Source organism: Podarcis filfolensis, assembly GCF_964270895.1.
Source record: "Podarcis filfolensis genome assembly, chromosome: 13".
Taxonomy (NCBI): domain Eukaryota; kingdom Metazoa; phylum Chordata; class Lepidosauria; order Squamata; family Lacertidae; genus Podarcis; species Podarcis filfolensis.
The window spans coordinates 44,674,097-44,694,233 of NC_139615.1; the positions used below are offsets into that span (position 1 = coordinate 44,674,097).

At 42.2% G+C, this 20,137-nt stretch overlaps 1 protein-coding gene across 7 annotated transcripts in view; it reads left to right on the forward strand.

Moving 5' to 3' along the window:
* Positions 1–20,137, forward strand: part of ANKRD17 (ankyrin repeat domain 17) — a 102,242-nt gene that overhangs the window by 4,354 nt on the left and 77,751 nt on the right. The window contains exon 1 of one of the 7 annotated variants that reach the window (XM_083582300.1): positions 16,884–17,032. The exons of 4 other annotated variants lie outside the window; for them this stretch is intronic. In XM_083582300.1, the coding sequence (XP_083438426.1) occupies positions 16,979–17,032 (54 nt within the window). In that variant the 5' untranslated portion in view covers positions 16,884–16,978. Of the gene's footprint in view, positions 1–16,883; positions 17,033–20,137 lie in introns of those variants that run through there. 2 more of the 7 variants (XM_083582299.1, XM_083582302.1) reach the window with 2 other exon arrangements.

The following is a 20,137-nucleotide window of genomic DNA, read 5'->3' on the forward strand; positions in this document are numbered from 1 at the left end:
GCGACTGTAGCATTTGTATTGAAAAAAACATGCTGTATGGCCTTAAAATAGCTCTGTTTGTTTTAGCTAGGTTCTTTGCTCTTGATTCCCTTTTAGAAACTTGAGAGGAGAAATATCCTACCCTGTAGGGGCTTGTTTTAAGCACAGGATACCTACTGCAGAATACAGAAGGAGCACTATTCAACTATTTTGCGAATAGGTTCTACAGGATAGATAGGAGTTCTGTGGACTAAACTTAAAACCAGGTGCTATTAAATGTTCTGAAACATTATTAAAACTGGTGGTAATTTATCTCCAGCATCTTCCAAAACCAAAGAGAAACAGTTTACATTTCTATCAAGCTATTGCTAGCAGTAGTTCCAAATAAATCATAGAATCATAGAGTTGGAAGAGACCACAAGGGCCATCGAGTCCAACCCCCTGCCAAGCAGGAAACACCATCAGAGCACTCCTTACATATGGTTGTCAAGCCACTGCTTAAAGACCTCCAAAGAAGGAGACTCCACCACACTCCTTGGCAGCAAATTCCACTGTCGAACAGCTCTTACTGTCAGGAAGTTCTTCCTAATGTTTAGGTGGAATCTTCTTTCTTGTAGTTTGGATCCATTGCTCCGTGTCCGCTTCTCTGGAGCAGCAGTTTACATTTCTATCAAGCTATTGCTAACAGTAGTTCCAAATGAAAACACAGTTAAAACTATTTTGTTAGACTGTGAGTATCAGTCTGTACAGAATGATCTAAATCTTCTGTCGTATTCATTTCACATGGATGGTATATTTGTCATCTCCCAGTCAGGCTCCTGATTTTCATCTATGAGAATCTTAAGTGTGCAGGAGCTTCCTTCCTAGTGTGATGACTTATATTAGATGCACAGCACTACTGATGTGGCCTTGGACGACTGCATCAACAAACCTATGATTTCTCTAGTGTTCCTGTAGTGTCTCACAGAAGTCAATAATTCAGGCTCCTCCTCCAACTTTTCTGCATTCATCCTGCATTCTTTTACAAGGTCCATCCAAATGCAAAGGAAAAATTGATGTTTATGGAATCACTATTATAATGCCTGTGGTCATGACGGCCCATATTTTGATCAGTGGTTGCAGTTGATGTGTTGCTCCATGTGGCCACCATTGATGCAATTCTGGAATTTTTTGAGGGTGGCAATTGAAATGCCAAGAAATCTTCACTGCAGGTTGAGGGAAGAACCACTAGGATGTTTTGATAATTGTCTTTTTAGTTTCTTTTCTTTGCTTAGACTTTCTTACGTTTTCCACTGCCTGAACTGTACTTATAGCCAAACGTGGCAGTTTGGAACATGCATATACTACTCTTACAAAATTGCTTTAGACACTCTTCATCTTGGGATCTACTATCATTTTTTTTCTGTGGAGCCTAGAGACCAGAGGCCTAACTTGTTTACTCACATTTTCTACGGTCTGTAAACCTTACCAGCAGCACTGACTCTTATTGTTCCTGTGATCTAATTGTTCCTGATTATTATGCTGCCTGTTTCTCCCTCCTGCTGCCAGTTAGCTGTCATACTCTGTTGGCTCCTGCCTGTGCAGAGGAAATGCCATCAGGATGCAAGGGTCTTGGGACTTGTCGTTCTTGAGAGAGCATGTGACATAGGGTAGCATACTACTCTCTTTCTCACCTTCACAAACAACACGTTCTGAAGTGAGAAGTTTTTGTCGCAATATCTGCTGTAGACCTATGTCAAAATATAGATTGATCGTTCCGTTGTGTGAAGACTAGACTACCTAATTCCTTTTGACACTTTTTTTGGAGGAAGGTCAACCACAGGATAGAAGGGACAGCTGCCTGGTGGAAACAATGGGAAAATCCAGCATATTTGTTTAACTGTAATTTTATTGCTTACCTAAAATTTCTTAACTACTCTTCATTGGAAAGATTTCAGGGTAGCATATAAAAGTGTTAAAACAATACAGTGGTACCTCGGGTTACATACGCTTCAGGTTACAGACTCCACTAACCCAGAAATAGTACCTTGGGTTAAGAACTTTGCTTCAGGATGAGAACAGAAATTGTGCTCTGGCAGCGTGGCGGCAGCAGGAGGCCCCATTAGCTAAAGTGGTGCTTCAGGTTAAGAACAGACCTCCGGAACGAATTAAGTACTTAACCCGAGGTACCACTGTATGTACAACAGAAATGCAGGATTGTGGAAAAACCAAATCAAAAGGCAACCTAGCAGTCACTAGTACAAGTAAGAAAGTATTAATCTGGTGTCAGAAAGGTGATATGTCAACACGTGATGTGTCTCCTTAGCGAGGGCAGTTTGGAGATGGGCACCACAGAGCAAGCTATTTCCTTTGTGACTATATAATGCACTTCTGTTAACAAAGATGCTAGGAGAAGGGGGTGGGTGGGGAGGGCTTAGAGACATGCAGGGCAGATATATGTAGTGACTTTGATTACTAAAGCAGCTACTCCAGCTGTGTTGCTCCTCCCTCCAGGTGTATTTCCATGGAAAAATTATTTTCTGCTGCTTGGTAGTTTGAATATTCTAGGGGGCAAACCACCCATCCAGAACACAGCTCAGATTGCAGCAAAGATGGGCCTTGTTTAACAGCCCTCTTTATCCCCCATCCCAAAATGAATCTGCTGTTCAGCTGCATGCATAAGCGTTGCGCACCATGGTTTTGCAAGCACCCTTAGGAAGTGGCACATCCAAGTCTACCAGGAAGCTGGACACAGTACTGGACTTGCATCTTTTATAAATCTGTAATTATACACTGCCATTTCTTTGGTTAATAACTGCTTTTTGTTAGATTTTCTGGCACCAATCATATCTAGACATCTCTTTATAGATAAAGGAAAATACATTTGCGTGAATTTCCCTCAAGCCGATGTGGCTATTATTAGCCACATTTTCCCTCCCCATGAAAATTGTTCTATTATATACTATTGAAATAATAATACAGTTGTACCTCTGCTTATGTATCCCTCTGGATATGTAAACTTCGGGATGCGAACTTGGCAAACCTGGAAGTATTTTTCCGGGTTTCATCGCATGTGCATGCGCATAAAGATGTTAAAAAGCATCGGGGAGAGTATCGCACCCTGAGGCACTCCACACACCAAGGAGTGGGGCGATGACAATTCCCCCCCAAGCGCCACTCCTAAGTTATAAGCCACTATGTGTAGCTTTATCTCTCAAACTGGAATAAATTCAGTCTGAAAGAGTTTCAAGGGGTAGGATCGCATTTATAGTTTAAGGCACTTGCAATGTTTTGTAGCCAAGGGAACAGAATTTTCTTGGATCTCTCTGTTAGATCTAATGCACACTATTTTAGTAATTCACTGGGCAAATGAACTATTAATGAAACATAAAAGCACAGTTATTTGCATGTTCCAAAGTCTTCATGACCAAATACCTCAAGTATTGCCTGTCAGAACTTCTTAATAATTTTCTCACTTTCTTGGAGGTGACATTGCCACCTACTTTCCCCATCCTCTTACACTCACATTGTATAACAAAATTGCCTTTGACCTTAGCCTGAGATAATTTCAGTAGTGATATTGATGCTGCTTTTTTATTTTAGAGATCTTAGTTTGTTTTGCTTTAATATCCTCCTTATTCCATTATGTGGGGAATATCACACTGAATATCTGTATCTAGCATGACCAGTTATTTCTTATTGTCTGTCATCCATATACTGCATTTCACCGTGTATAAGGACGGGACGCGGGTGACGCTGTGGTGTAAACCACTGAGCCTAGGGCTTGCCGATCAGAAGGTCGGCGGTTCGAATCCCCGCTACGGGGTGAGCTCCCGTTGTTCAGTCCCAGTTCCTGCCCACCTAGCAGTTCGAAAGCACATCAAAGTGCAAGTAGATAAATAGGTACTGCTCCGGCGGGAAGGTAAATGGCATTTCCATGTGCTGCTCTGGTTAGCCAGAAGCAGCTTAGTCATGCTGGTCACATGACCTGGAAGCTGTCTGCAGACAAACGCCGGCTCCCACGGCCAGTAAAGCAAGATGAGCATACAACCCCAGAGTCATCTGTGACTGGACCCTAATGGTCAGGGATACCTTTACCTTTACCTTACCATGTATAAGATGATGCTTTTTTATTTAAAAAAAATAAAATAAAAATTGTGGGTTGTCTTATACATGGATATTGCAGAGGGTGGACGGGCCATTGGTTGCCCCTGGGAATAGGAGATTGTAAGCGGTGATTTGATGGGTGATTGGTGACTGCTGGGGATTGGCTGCTGTGGCAATTGGGTGGGCGATTGGTTGCTGCGATAAGGCGGGTGAGCGGCAACCCCCCCCAAAAGCTCAACAACTCTTGGCAATCTCTCCCCCATTTTTCCATGTTATATACGGAAAAATATGGTATATATATTTTTAAAAAACACGGCTTAATAGCATTAACTTTTGTGTTCTTTGTTACACAATTATTAATAGAAGAATTTAGGCAGCAATCTTATTCATACTTACGTCCAGCTAAGACCCATTTACCTCATTGGGTACAAGTATAGCATTACCCTGTTAATCATTTTTATTTTTCTGCATCACAGTACGAAAAACCTTCATTTGGGACCAATAGACATGGCATAACATTTATTTAAAACTTAGAAGTATGAAACTTGCAGAGCAGTTCTGTACTAATATTACGCAGGGGAGGGGAGAGATATATCACTCATCTCCCCCCCCCCTCCGCCACCGTCCCATTCTGAAGCCAGCTGAAGTGAGATCACCCTAGTTATATTCCATACTCTAGCAACAAAGAGATAACATATGTGATGAAGCCATGGCCTTCATTGAACAGGATCCTGAATGGAAGAGATTCTGAAAGGCAAAGAAATGTGCATAGGGTTGCTGACTGGCCACCCCAGCAACCCTTTTGTGCTTGGGACAGTGGTTTGGCAGCAGAGTAGGTTTTCCCAGTAGTGATGTATGGAAGCGAGAGCTGGACCATAAAGAAGGCTGATCGCCGAAGAATTGATGCTTTTGAATTATGGTGCTGGAGGAGACTCTTGAGAGTCCCATGGACTGCAAGAAGATCAAACCTATCCATTCTTAAGGAAATCAGCCCTGAGTGCTCACTGGAAGGACAGATCCTGAAGCTGAGGCTCCAAGACTTTGGCCACCTCATGAGAAGAGAAGACTCCTTGGAAAAGACCCTGATGTTGGGAAAGATGGAGGGCACAAGGAGAGGGGACGACAGAGGACGAGATGGTTGGACAGTGTTCTCGAAGCTACCAGCATGAGTCTGACCAAACTGCGGGAGGCAGTGGAAGACGGGAGTGCCTGGCGTGCTCTGGTCCATGGGGTCACGAAGAGTCCGAAACGACTAAACAACAACAACATAGTAGGTGTAGTTTTCCTGATTGTACCAGCTTCATGGCAGGAACACTTACCTGTCTTGGAGCTTGCAAGGGTACAGGCAACTGCCCTGGAGGAAGTAGGTTACTAATCCCATAAAGAAACAGCCAGGAGAATCCTGGTCCATGCTGTTGGTCTTGGAGTGGGTCAGTTCAAACAACATACCATTGTTCAGTTACAGAAAACAAGGTGGGGGAAACAAGACAGTCCCAGCAGTTAAATTTTGCAATGTGTCATTTCCTCTTCCCTTGCTTATCTGTGTTGGGTGCCTTCTCCAGGTACTCTTAGTTGTGGGAATGGAGTTTGGTGTTGGGTGTGTGCCTGGGGTCCTGTGGCGGGTATCCAGTGGGGTTCTCAGCTCAGGAACATTAGCCATGTGGGCTATGGAAACCTTCTGTTTTGTGCACAACGCCCTTTCCTCATAGTTTTACATCAGCAGAGTTCCTGCTTGTAAACTCGAAGTGTGAACTACACGAGGCCAGGGAATTAAAACCCATTCCGTAAACTCTTATCATCTGAGTTGTGGTCTTCCTCTTTGAGGTTTATATATTGATGGTGATGTGTTTTGATTGGGTGCTGAATTGCATTACATCCTATGCTCTGTTGTGGCAACTATTGATGCGAGTGGCTGTTTTAATTCTCCCCTTTCATTTAAGTTGATGGGAGCAACTTATTGGTGCCAGGTTCTGGTGTAAAGTTGCACTGTTTACAGGAACATGGTGTGATTGAAGGGGCATAGGGAATGATGTAACAGTACTTCTCTGTTGCCCATGAGTGCACTGTTTAAACTCTTCTGCTGGCATATCTTTGCTGAGGAATTGTTTTGCAGATGTAAGATGCTACATTTTTGTGTGGCAGTGGCGTTTCTGGCACTCTGTGAGTGTAAAGGAGGCATTCAGCAAATCCTGTTGCTTCTCAGCTGCCATATAGTCAGCATAAGATTGCACCTTTTTCTTCTATGTAATATTTCAGATAAGTTCCAAATAAAGACTTGCTGGTGGTATTCTGGCAAAGCTACTTATTGACAAAGGCTGTAAATAAAGAAAAAGCAATATATGTCAATCATAATATCTTTGCTAACCAAATCAAACTCTAGATAAAGCAGCCAAATAAAATACCGAAGTGTTATCTTTTTTCTTAAATATGTTCTTCTAGAGGTCAGATTCTTATACTACTTGGGTTTTGTTGTTGTGATCTTAAAGAACTAAAAGTTCATTTTTGTTTACTTAAAGACTGCTTATTCTTCACTTACTGTATGATATCTAGAGTTGTGAAATTTCCAGAAATTTTGAAACCATGGGAACACATGGGGAAAAATGGATTTTGGGGGAAATATTTTTTAAATGCAGTATGGTTTTTTAAAAAGTATTTTACATATCAAAAGCCACTTTTTGAGCATAAAATGTATTATGTTTACCATAGATATAATGTCTGGCATATTAAAAGTACAGGTTATTCAGGCAACAGTTACAGGCTGCTGAACTTTAAGGAATCTGGCAACTATTTGCTTGTGGCCGTTAATAAGGAGCAGGCAAAAAAAATAAAATAAAAACAGAAACCACTAATTTTGTAAAACCATTTATTTTTTATTCTGAAAATTATTATGTCTTCTCTAATCCCCCACAGTGTCAAGCAGACATAAAAGGAGATGAGAAAAAGAGGGGAAATAAGTTTCAGTGAACACAACATGAAATTTAATCGGTCTCTTTTTCTACATTGTCATTATCTGTTTCTGTTTCTTTGTATTTGTCATCATGTTTATCACGACCTTCTAAAGTCTGAAGGTTTGCCCAAACTGAAACAAGCTTCTACCATATCATATGTCAGGTCCCCTGCCCCCAAATTGGGTGTCTTTCCAAACATAGACCATTTCTTTCACATGCTGCAGAAGATGGGGGAATCTGAGTCAGAGGTGGAATCTACACACACATAAAAACGCTGTGAAAAATACATTGAATTTTGCATAGCTCACTGTCGCCATCTAGTGTCATGTTTGTATTGTGCACTTTACAACACATTTAAAACGTTTTATTTGCAGCTGTGCAGCTGAGTCCAGAGGCTATGTTGTGCAGAGGCTTTGCCATCATTTTGCAGGAGAGATATCCTTGGCAGAATTCCAGACTGCATTCCTTTGGCCAAGGAATACCTGAAGATGTTCTTTTGTTCTCTGCAATGTATGAAAATACCTTTCGAACACCAGACCCTAACTGTGCTGCTTGGTTTGTAATCCATTCAAATGCAGAAGCAGTGCTATGATCACTTATGTTTCTGCATTTGAAACTTGGATTCAACACCTTTGCAGCAGCACAGATTGGATGGCAACAAAATTATGTTGCTCTGTCCTTTTACCCCACTTTCCGTCCAGAGGACAGAAAGATCTATTTGTAACTATTGAGGTTCAGCTTATTGGGCTGGATTCCAGTTCATAATCAGTCATGAAGCTCCTTTAGTTGCTCAATGTCATCCGCTGTCTTTAAGCCTTTCCTACCTTTCACTGGACATGGGTGGGGCAGTGGTGTAAACCACTGAGCCTAGGGCTTGCCGGTCAGAAGGTTGTGGTTTGAATCCCCGCGACGGGGTGAGCTCCCTTTGCTCTGTCCCAGCTCCTGCCAACCTAGCAGTTTGAAAGCATGTCAAAGTGCAAGTACATAAATAGGTACTACTCTGGCGGGAAGGTAAACAGCGTTTCCGTGCGCTGCTCTGGTTTCACCAGAAGCAGCTCAGTCATGCTGGCCACATGACCCGGAAAAACTGTCTGCAGGCAAACGTCGGCTCCCTCGGCCAGTAAAGCGAGATGAGCGCCGCAACCCCAGAGTCGTTCGCTGTCAGGGGTCCTTTACCTTTATCTTTTTACCTTTCACTGGTATGGGAGGATAAAAGCAGGGATGGGGGCGGTTGTTGGGGACAGCCTATGAGTATCACTCAGAGCTTCTTGGAGGTAGGATGTTGTAAGTAATGTTGTAAATAAATAGTTCCGTTTATTCCGTTTGGCTATTCTGTGCCCATTCAACACGAACATTTATTCTTTAAACACGCCCCCCCCCTGTACTTTTGTCTTTGGCAAACCTCTGTTCCCACCGCTCCTCCCAAAGCATGCTGATATATTCCTCCAGTTACACAACCTTTCTCAATCTTGGGTCTCCAGATGTTGTTGGACTACAATACCCATCATTTCCAACCATTGACCATGCTGGCTGGGGCTGATGGGAGTTGTAGTCCAACATCATCTGTGGACCCAAGATTCGGAAAACATGCTGTAGTACCATGGTGCTAGCATTTTGGCCATATAAGTAAAGGCATTTGAAGGAGTGATATCACTTTTAGTATACATGCTGATAATGACATCATTGTATAGAGAAAATATTTAGGAAGTTTCCCCCCCAGCTTTTCTCCCCGACCCCACCCCTGTACTTTCTTTAAAGAGTCAATAAGAGAGAGCCAAGACTGCTTTGATGGGAGTAATAAAAAGCATCTATTTATTTAGTGAATGAAGTCAATGTATTCCATTGCTTTGGAGCTAGAGAAATAAAAATAGCAAATGCGATTCTTAGTTTGGTTCCATGCTGACCTTGTACCACAGGCATAGGCAAACTCGGCCCTCCAGATGTTTTGAGACTACAACTCCCATCATTCCTGACCACTGGTCCTGTTAGCTAGGGATCATGGGAGTTGTAGTCCCCAAACATCTGGAGGGGCGAGTTTGCCTATGCCTGTTGTAATTTCACAAGTGCTGTTGAACCCCATATGATGCTCAAGCTTGACAAAAATACAGTGGTACCTTGGGTTACATTAGCTTCGGGTAACGTAATTTCGGGTTGTGAACGCGGCAAACCCAGAAGTGTATACTTCCGGGTTTCATCCCAGACACATGTGCAGAAGTGCTCTTTGTGCATGCGCAGAAGCGTTCTATTGCATGTGCGCAGAAGCGGCGCCTCTGAATATGGACTTTTCAGGGTAAGTACGGACCCCCGGGTTGAATTAAGTTCATATCCGGAGGCTCCACTGTAAAGGAAAAGGAAAAAATGACATTTAAGTCTTGAGTAAAAAATAATGGTTCACCTGGCTTTGTTGTCTTTTACAGAAACACTGAAACCATGGATAAAATTGCTTTCTCTTCCGGAATGGTTACAACTTCAGGTTTTATTCTCAAAACAAACATGTAAATAAAGCATTTAACTAAAATAGTGGAGGGAAGCTGACATCAGAAGTGACATGTTTCTGCCAATCCTTTGCCATGCTGTTCTCCCATTTTATTTTTTATTTTATTTAAAATTACGCATTAAGATTTGGGGTGAATGCCTTAGTACATTCAGTTCAACTCCCTGTCCTAAGATGGAAGCCTTTCCTTGTCCTGCAGTGAAGGTTTCCTTGCCATTCTAGGCAGCTAGTACCTATTGAATTCCTCCTGTAGTTCATAAATCAATGTGTTCTTCCTTTTAGTGGAGATTTATACGGAAAGGGAAAGAGGAAAGTGCACCCTGGCCCTTAAAATACCTGAGTAGATAATGTATAGCCACCATAGTTCTGCCAAGGGATGGGGGCAGTGGCACAGCTTCACAACTAGGGTAGTGTAATAGTAGCTGTAGTGAGAAGAATGCGGTGAGGACCAGCTTTCATTGCCAAGCAATTTGTAAGACTAAGTTAGCTGACATCTTGGATGAGTGGGCCAGTTGCTGGAAACTGCAGGAGGGGAGAAGGCCTGGTGCTCACGTCCTGCTTTCTCGTTTCCCATCAGGATAGCCATTGTGAGAACAGAACGCTGGACTGGGCCATTTGCCTGATCCAGAATTCTTAAGGGATGAAGTCCCATGATGCATTTCGCTTTAAACATAATTGATGTGGGGTTGGGTCTGGGGAGAGAGGGAGAGAGAGATGTGTGTAGTTGCTGGTTTTGGCATCCACACTGGCTTTAATTTAGTTACCATTTTCTTTTGCACACAGTACAGTCATACCTCAGGTTGAATATGCTTCAGGTTGAGCGCTTTCAAGTTATGCTCCGCGGTGACCCGGAAGTAACAGAATGCGTTACTTCCGGGTTTCGCCACTCGTGCATGCAAAGACGCTCAAAATGACGTCCTGCGCATGCACAAAAGCGGCAAAACGCGAACCGTGCAGTCTACTCAAGATGTGAATGGGGCTCTGGAACGGATCCCGTTCGCATCCAGAGGTACCACTGTATGTACAATGGTACCTCGGGTTACATATGCTTCAGGTTACAGACTCCGCTAACCCAGAAATAGTGCTTCAGGTTAAGAACTTTGCTTCAGGATGAGAACAGAAATCGTGCTCTGGCAATGCGGTGGCAGCAGGAGGCCCCATTAGCTAAAGTGGTGCTTCAGGTTAAGAACAGTTTCAGGTTAAGTACGGACCCCCAGAACAAATTAAGTACTTAACCTGAGGTACCACTGTACAAAGTATGTTGGATTTAATATCTCACAGACCTCAGGGTTCTCTGTATCATTTGTTGGAAGCATGTAGTTACCTGGCTCCAGTTATGACCTGGAAAAAAACCCAACAACGTTGTGTTGAACTCCCCCATCCCACCCCCAATTTCCAGGAGAACCTGCAGTCTATAGTAATTTTGAAACTGTTCGCAGCAGCGACCGAAGGAACATAGTAAAAAAGCTTACAACTCATTCTTAATCATAATCGTTTTATTTATTTTATTTAAAGTATTGTTATCCCACAATTCAGCCAAAACAAAGAGAAGTTTTCAAAGGTCACCTATAACAGCCTCTGCTCTCAGGTTTGCAGTCTAAAACAAATGAATGGAATGGAATATTTTCAAGGAGAGGCAGAGGCACTAACTTGCGTCCAAGACTGGGGGGCGGTGGCACATATCACACATGTGTGACATTATGTATGCTTCGTCATGTGCGTGTGTAACGTCATGTGCATGTAGCACACAGCATCATATAATCAGGAGGAGACTGAGCGCAGAGCCCAGCGTGGTGCGGCTTCAGTGGCCAGCGGCTCCTCTTTCGCGTTTATGTGGAGCCAGTCACTGAAGCTGTATCGCTCTACTAGGGATAACAGATGCAGGTATAGCAAGAGAAGATCAGAAAATATTCTTCTACGCTACAGGAGCGGCAAGGATCCTAATTGCTAAAAACTGGAAAAAAGAAATTGTTTCAACAAAAATGGAATGGCAAGACAAACTGTTAGAGTATATTGAACTGGCTAGATTAACAGAGGCAATTAGAGATCATACTAGACAATAATTTCAAAATGCATGGGGAAAATGCAGAGAATACTTCACAAAACAGTGCCCTAAAATTCATACCTGGACTTGTTTCGATTAATGTCTGCAGGAGACTTTGTGGATATTTAAGTTATAATTGGAAAAATCTTAATAATTATTCATAAAGGAAACAGCTTATAAGAAGTAAATAAGGATGCCAGAAACAGGATAAAGGAAGTCTTTTATTTGGTTGCTTGTATTGTTGTAAATTATGCTTGTTGTTTGTTATGTTTGTGTCTGATGGGGGTGGATTTCTGTGTTGGGGGGTGGGGGGTTTGTGTTATGTTGTAAATAAAATTTCCAATAATTTTTTTTTTAAAGAATATTTCGTTCTGAGATGGAAAAGCCAGGCAGTCCATTCTGCTTTTTTCTTCTTCTCTTGCTTTGTTCTGGTGCTATGTGAGCTTCTTCTAGTACTAGAGCTTTGCACTCTTAGATGTACAGTGAGAATGTAGCAAGGGAAGGTAGGGCTCATTACTTAATGACTCCCTGTGTCTTTATGTCCATGCAGCCTCGTAACAGCTGGCTTGTTTGGTCTTGCAAGGTGGTGCCTGAGGCCCACTGGTTACATCACCCTATCTTGTTCTGGTATGGTGTCTGTTGCATCCTTTTTGCATAAATTTATGTAAGATTTGCTGGGTTTATACAGTATGTGCTACTTGGTCTCGTCTTCTTAGGGCCATTTTGTGCAGTAAGTAGCAGTAAACCCAGGTTTCTCTGCAGAATGTACACCTAAAATAGCAAAACCATGGTTTCAGGGCTGTGCCTCAGGTCTGCACTCTTCAGACGCTCTCCTTTTCTTTCCAGGTTGGGTAAATTACAGTTTGCCATTGCCATTTGTTTTCACAAACCACAGTTGGCCTGCAATGCAGAACTGGAAGCCATAGCTTTATGGTTTCTAGTTCAGTGTTAGAGACCAACTATGGTTTGTTCAAACCAAGAAGTGAGGAAGGGAATAAAGAATATGTAAGCCTGAGCCATGGTCCTGATGACTAAACCATGGTTTTGCTGTTATTTGTGAAGTCAGAAAATCCTTTCTTGACTGTGTCACACCATGTGAGCTTGTTTAATATATCAGTCTTGCACTTAATGAGGAACATAGGAATCTCCCTTATGCTGAGTCATACCATTGAACCATTTGTTGTATATAGCAGCTTTTCAGAGTTTCAGATTAGGGTCTCTCCTAGCCATACCTGGAGATGTTTGGGATTGAACCTGTAATGTTCAACGTGCAAATCAGTTGTCCTACTGCTGAGCTATTTCTCTAGGCTCTCCTGTCCATTGCTGGTACTTCCGACAATCCTTGGGAAGTGACAAAGCAGATAGATTCCTGTGCTGATTGTCCATATATTTATATATATATAGAGAGAGAGAGAGAGAGAGAGTAGGAGACAGAACACAGGGGAAGATCTCTCTGTCTTTCAGCTGCCTTAAAAGGGCTAGTTGACATTAAAGCAGAAGGACACTGAGGTGTATGCACAAGCATGATTGCAGTGGCAAGTTAAAATAGTCACACAGGGCTCCACAAATTTTGGCTGGTCTTAGTTGTCCAGCCAAAACTGGTGGATGCCAGAACCTTCCCTTCCCCTTCCCTTTGGCTTCACACTGCACCCGTGAACAGTGTCAGGGACACTGCCTCCCCACACTACAAGTATAAAGCTGGAGAAGGAAGAAATGTGGACCATCTCCATGTTTGTTCAACTTTGTGGATGAGCCCTTTACTTCAGGTCCAAGCTTGAGTAAGTTGTTGCGGTGTGGAGTCAGGGGAAGTTGGAACACTGGCTGTCTAGCATCCAGTCAACTACCCCCAGATTCTTTCCGAGCCAAAGAGAGAGGTTAGAGTTTATTTTTGTGTTGAGCAGGTAGGCTATCTATCTGAGCTCTCCAGTGCTCTGTGCTTGATGCCAAAGTCGGCATTCCCAAGCTTTGTCTACAGAGCTGGAGGAAAAGGCTGGACCTTATATTGGCACTGGATGGGCAGGCATTCTGAGTGCCCCCACCACCAAAGCTGCCAGTCTCAAGGGAAGGATTTTCTTTGTAACTGACCTATGCTCTTAGGTTCAGTGCTGCAGGGGTGTTGCACTTTCCCTCCCTAGCCCTGAGCAAAAGTAGAAGGTTGGGACTCCTCATCACACTCACTTCAAGGGATCGCTTGCCATGGTGAAAGTGACTAGGGGGATGCTTCTCTTGAACTTTTTTCCTGTCTCAATTTGCATGTGCAGCAGCCTTAGTGCTGCCCTGTATTAAATACAAGGTGGTATATAGATCACTGTCCAGTTATTCACTGTTCCCGGTTTATTTCTTTTCAAGGCAAGAGGAGAAGAGCTGTGTTGTTTGCCACTTGGTGTTCACCTGATGCAATTGCTGCTTGCCCCAGGGGTGCAGGCAAGTTTCATATAGCAAGGCTGCATTAGGCTACTGATAAGTTGGCATGTAAAAACAAGTTGCAAGCAGCTCACAAATAGAACATGTGCCATTAGCACCTAAGGTCCAGGTTTTTTGTAATCCTTAGCATTTCTGCTTTGGGAAGCGTGACGGAGAAGGCTTTGTACCTGAGACTCAGGTGGCCCTGCTAGCTAGGGGATGACCATAAGGCAAAACATGGATAATTGTTCAGACCTGGTATAAATTAGGAGCCTATCTCTGGAATTTTGAGACATCACTTGTTAGTGACCATGGACAGAACCTGGGGCGGGGGGGGGGAAGGGTACCTATCTCACGGTGTTCCTCAATGCAATATCTCATAGTCTCTTCCCTACTTTGGGGACTGAGTGGTCAAAATGTCCTATAAATAGAAATGATGGATTATATTCAACTTTTACTCAGAGCAGGCCCATTAGAAGTGATGGACCCAAGTAAATCGTTAATTTCAATAGGTCTACTCTGAGAGGGACTAACATTGGCTACAACCCAATAATTCTCTGTGGAATCCAGTGAAATGTTTATTAGAACCGCATCTCTTTCACAGCAGCAAATATTTCCCCCTTCTTTTCCCACAAAAATTGATCACGTCCTCCAATACATGTAAATATTGGACAGAAGAGTATTTAAAATGATGTTGCAACTATCATGTCAATCCTAATTAGCAAGTGTTGGCAGCAAACCACGCTTTAAACTCTCATTGATGCAATTATTATTCTTGACAAATATGTGCCCTTTAAATTGCTTCCAGAAGATAAGGGTTGCAGAAGTTAATTAAATGTGTTTTTAGGCATGCAACCCTACTTCAAATCCAGAAAATGGCCATTCAGACAGTATGGAAATCCTTATGAATTTGGTTATTCTGTTTCCTAATTCTGTTTTTCATAATCGTAGAATGCTGTTAGTAGAGCCTTGTACATAAGGCTACAGATTACAGTTGCTCATCTCATCTCTTCTTCTCTCTGCCACCTGCCCCCCGGTAGTCTATCCTTTTCTAAGTTTCTTTTCTGCTCTTTCCTTCTGAATGGGTACACCTGAGACTGGAAATGCCCAGGTTCTGTCTGCTTCAGATTTTAAGCCTGGGATAACCCAAATAAACACGCATTGGATTGCAATCTAGGTCTAGAAGGAAGAGTTGCCTCACAGCTTTCACAATGTAGCCTTGCCTTAGACAGGGCTGTGTTTAATAGTCAATGTGTTGTAACTGTTGCAATGCTAGAGGCTGTAGATCTAAGGTTAAGCAGCAGGAAGGAACTTTTCATACAGTCTCCAGAATGTAGCCTTGTTTGACACTTGTTTTGGCATTCTGGAGGTCAGCCTTGGGACTGTTTCGTTCCTCTTTTCAGGGACAGCCTCTTGACCTTTAAGTGCTGTTAGCTGTTAGGACAGCATGGAGAAGGCTCACTTTGGGATATTCTTGCATGGTACTGGCAATGAAGGGACGCAGGTGGCACTCTGGGTTAAACCACAGAGCCTAGGACTTGCCGATCAGAACGTCGGCGGTTCGTATCCCCGCAATGGGGTGAGCTCCCGTTGTTCGGTCCCTGCTCCTGCCAACCTAGCAGTTTGAAAGCACGTCAAAGTGCAAGTAGATAAATAGGTAACCGCTCTGGCGGGAAGGTAAACAGCGTTTCTGTGCGCTGCTCTGGTTCACCAGAAGCGGCTTAGTCATGCTGGCCACATGACCCAGAAGCTGTACGCCGGCTCCCTCTGCCAATAAAGCGAGATGAGCGCGCAACCCCAGAGTTGGTCACGACTGGACCAAATGGTCAGGGGTCCCTTTACCTTTACCTTACTGGCAATGAAGTAAAGTGCGTCTTTATGCTAAGTCTGAGTTAGAAATCAAGGGTCCTTCAACACTACCGGGACTGACTTTGTATAAATAATCACTCTTATCTCGTTTCTTCCCCCCTCTTTTCAGAACTTCTAAAAATGGATTTTTCCTGATTCAGAAAAATCATACTTTATGGCATCAATCAGAAATACCTCAATACTGTACACACTTTCCCAATAAAACAATAGTGAAATATTATAAGGAAAAGAAGCAGCTAGTTTTCACCTGTATGCCATATATAGATACCTGTGGTACTACTATCTCACGTGCATTCTGGAATGGCAGTAGATTGACCAGGTGCCTCTTAAATAGATCTCTCAGGAAATATATTTCTTTTTTTAGACCCTTAGCGAAGTGCATATACTTTGTCTTCATAAGCCCTTATTACTAGATGATGCAACTGAGTCTTGCTTTTTTGTACTGTAGAATAATGCATTGCCTGGGCACAGAATTTTAAACTTTTCCACTGCAGAGTACATATAACTCTGAGATTAGTTAGGTTTGTTGCAGAGAGGCGGTGTTTGTATTATTCTGTAGGTCAGCTTGTGTTAGGTATGAAATAATCTTAGGAAGAGAGCTATCCCATGTAAACACGTGAATGTTCATGTTTTAGAAGACTCAGGCAGTTCTGTCATTTGCTGTAATGGATGAGCAGAGTATTGGAAATTTGTCACAGATATTTATTAAGCACAGATTCATTCAGTGTCTGGTATTCTGTGGTATATCTGACAGAGCTAAGCAGAACAGCATGCAGGATTCTTGGGTGCAGGTGAACTGCAATTAAGTTTTAAAAAATGCTAATCCAGGATGGTTTGGTTTTTAAAAAAGAAGAAGAAGAGTTGGCTTTCTATTTCCAATTCAAACGCGCGTCCAGAAAAGGATGTTGCAAAATAAGATAAATCTACTTGTGTTTGCTTTGTGTGCTTCCAGAAAAGAGCAGCTGTGTCTTTAAAAAAAGATATCCAGTGAGTCACCCCTGCTCTGTTGGTAGATCCCTGGTTTGCCAGCAGTAAAGCTGCTTGAGGGGTATAATAGAACATTCCATTTCCTGTTCCCTTGCTGACACAGAGGAGTGTTCCTACTGGCAGTGATCTAATCATAGTGCAGTAAGAATCATGGCAGTTTGATAAAACATGGTGGAGACAGCGGCTGAAATGGAAGCGTATGTTTTAGAAGACATTCTCGAGGTAGGGCTTGCTTTTTTTGCATATTGCAGGGTGCATTTGAAAGCCGATAATTTTAAAAAGTCCCTTTCGGGCGACGCTGTGCTTCAAGGCAAGTCACAGAGTCCTTGTTACGTGTGTGATGTGCTAAGATTAACTTGCAGTGCAGCTAGATCAGTCGAGAATGGAACATTCAGTGTTTATAAATTGTGGATGTGGAATATGCAGTGGGGGGAGAGAGGGAGGGAGGGAGAAAGAGGAGTCTGGGATTTCACATTACGCCTGCCTGCTTGTGACCTTTAGATTAACTCGTTAGAAGGTGGGGCTGCACATCGGCAGATAATCATGTTAGATTCTGAGTCCGACATACTTAATTATTTGGAAGAAAACATATGTTTTATATTTCAGTTTTGAGGGAGCAGAATTGTTTTTAATGTTAGTCTTGACATCAATTCAACTGCAACAGAAAATTAATTACCAAGTAAAATACACGGCCACATCTTGACTGCCGTTTTAAAGGTGAAGTGCTGTTTAGCAGTGTCTTTACAAAGTAGGTGATGGCCTATGCACTGTGCAGTGACTGCAGACTTGCAAGTTATTACTTAAATATGACAGCTTGGCCGGGTGGTCAGGCAGGGTTTTTTTTTTTTAATATGTCTATAGCATGCCGACTAATAGAATTCTCAGTTACAATAATGCTGAGCTGGGAGGAGAGGAAGCAGTGCAGGAGATAAAGGCCTACTGCGCATTATAAAGTGCTGCATGATCAATGAACATTTTCTGGAGTCTGTGTGTGAGAGAGAGAGTGTGAGAGAGAGATGGGAATTGAGCGAGTGTGTGTTTTGTGGTTGGGGATGACACTGCAGCAGCAGTTTTATGCCTCTGTGATCTGGAGAATGAAAGCTGCTTCTGTAATTTATGTTACTGAATTTGCTTGGGTTTTTTTTTTTTTTTTTACTAATCTGAATTTTTTACTCAATCTGAATCTGTAAAATAGTCCACCCCATACCACAGTCGTCAGACACCAAAGGCTGAATGCCTCTCTGACTCAAGCAAGACTTTTTAGAAGTTCACTTCTAAAGGTGCATCTTCAGCGTGCTACGGAATACTTTTTAGCAATGCATGCACTTGATGAAATCATGGAAAATGAAAGTAGGAAAGCATTTTTGTATGCAGTTTCCCTTCTACAATTAAATGCCCTGTGCATGGCTAGCTTTTCTCTTGTAGTTGTACATGCCGTCTACAGTTTCCAAAACAGCAGTTGATTTTTCCATGTTTTTAAAATGTTTGTAGGCATCATAGTTGTGCATCTACTGTTGTGGTAGATTGAAGCAACTATGTTATGAAACTGCTTCCCAGTTTACAATTAATTTAAAGATTTAGGTACCAAAGATATGACATCTTCAAAGTACTTGCTCTTGGATTGTCACTACATCATGGGTTGGCATTATAATTTTTATTTTCTGAAAATATTCCACAAGACTCTTGAAGCAGATTATGATATATAACCCACAACAATACAATAACTGTGTGAGAATTAGAATCAAGCAGTAAAGTAAAACAATCAGAAAAATCCATAACCAGATAATCAGTAAAGGCAGTCTGAATCTCCCTCCATGGGGAGGGAGAAGTGTATACAGGTGAAAAACATCAGCGACTGTCAGATGCCTTGTGGGAAAAGCATGGGTGACAGAGCAATTATAGCAAGAATCCATCCCCTGTAGTTCTCTCCTAGCTTAGTAACTGTTGGTTGACTTGCATTTATGAAGATTTATATTTATATTTATATTTTTAGTCAGCTTGCATTTTTAAGCTTGTTTTTTTTTTGTAACGTTCCATAGGTTTAATTGTGTGTAACAAGTAGGAGGTACTTCCATTAATTGTGTTGCTCTGTTAATGTAAGTTAGATGAATGTAATTTTGGTCCTTCCTGGTTTTGGGTGCACATCAGAAGCAGGAAATCAGCCAGGGAGGAGGTTAGAGTATTAGACAAAGAGGTGTAAGATATGTTAAAAGAGAATAGGGTGATTGCAGAAATGCTGAATGAATTATTTGTGAATCTCTTCACTGAGGAAGATGTAAGGCAGGAATGCTGAAGAACTGAGTCAAACAGAGGTGATGAGATGAGGTTTTGGGGCTTATCAACAAACTAAAAGTTAACAGCTCACTAGATGGCATTCAGCAGAGAGTTCAGAAAGAACTAGAGTTTAAAATTGATGGTCTTCTAACAAAAAGTGGATTCCCTGTCAGAGAATTTTAAAAATAGTTGTTATAACATTTTTAAAGGATCCGGGAAATTGCAGGTCAGCGTAACGTTGAATATGGTTAAATTGGTGGAAAGCATTATTATTGTAAACTCCCCTGGAAGTTTTGAATTGAAAGGTAGAAAGGGGTCGTCTTTTAAACCTTGTAACTGGCTAAGTAACAGTAAGTGGAAAATAGTGTTAGGTTGTGAGTTTTCACAATAGATGGGAGTAAGTAGTAGGATCCTCCATGTATCTGTGCGGGGAGCTATGCTTTTGACTTGTTTGTAAATGATCTGGCATGATGGGCAAGCAGTGAGCCAGGGTGACACCAAATTATGTCACAAGCAGTCTGCAGAGAGCTCCAAAATGATCTCCCCAAATCGGATGAAAACTGGCAAAGGAAGATCAGTGTCAGTAAGTGTGAAGAAATGCACATTGGGGCGAAAAAAATCCAAACTTCACATATACACTGGTGGGGTATGAATTGGCAGCGTTGAGCCAGGAAGGGCATCTTGGGGTCATGAGCTTACTGAAAACCGTAACCCAGCATGCAGCAGCCATGGAAAAAGGCAAATTTCATGCTGCGGATTATTGTGAAAGAAGTTGAAAATAAAACTGCTTGTATTGTAATGCCCATATAGAAATCTGTATTGTAGCCACACTTAGAATACTGTGTACAATTCTGGTTGCTCGCCACAAGAAAAGAAAAGGAAAAAAAAGAGAAGAGAAAAGAAAAGAAAAGAAATTGTCAAGTTGGAAAATATGCTGAGAAGGGCAACTGGAATGAGATGGAACATCTTTACTATGAGTTAAGATTAAAGCATTTGGGACTTAGTTTTGTGGGGGGAAAGGTAAGTTGGGCATGACAGAGGTTTCAGCACATG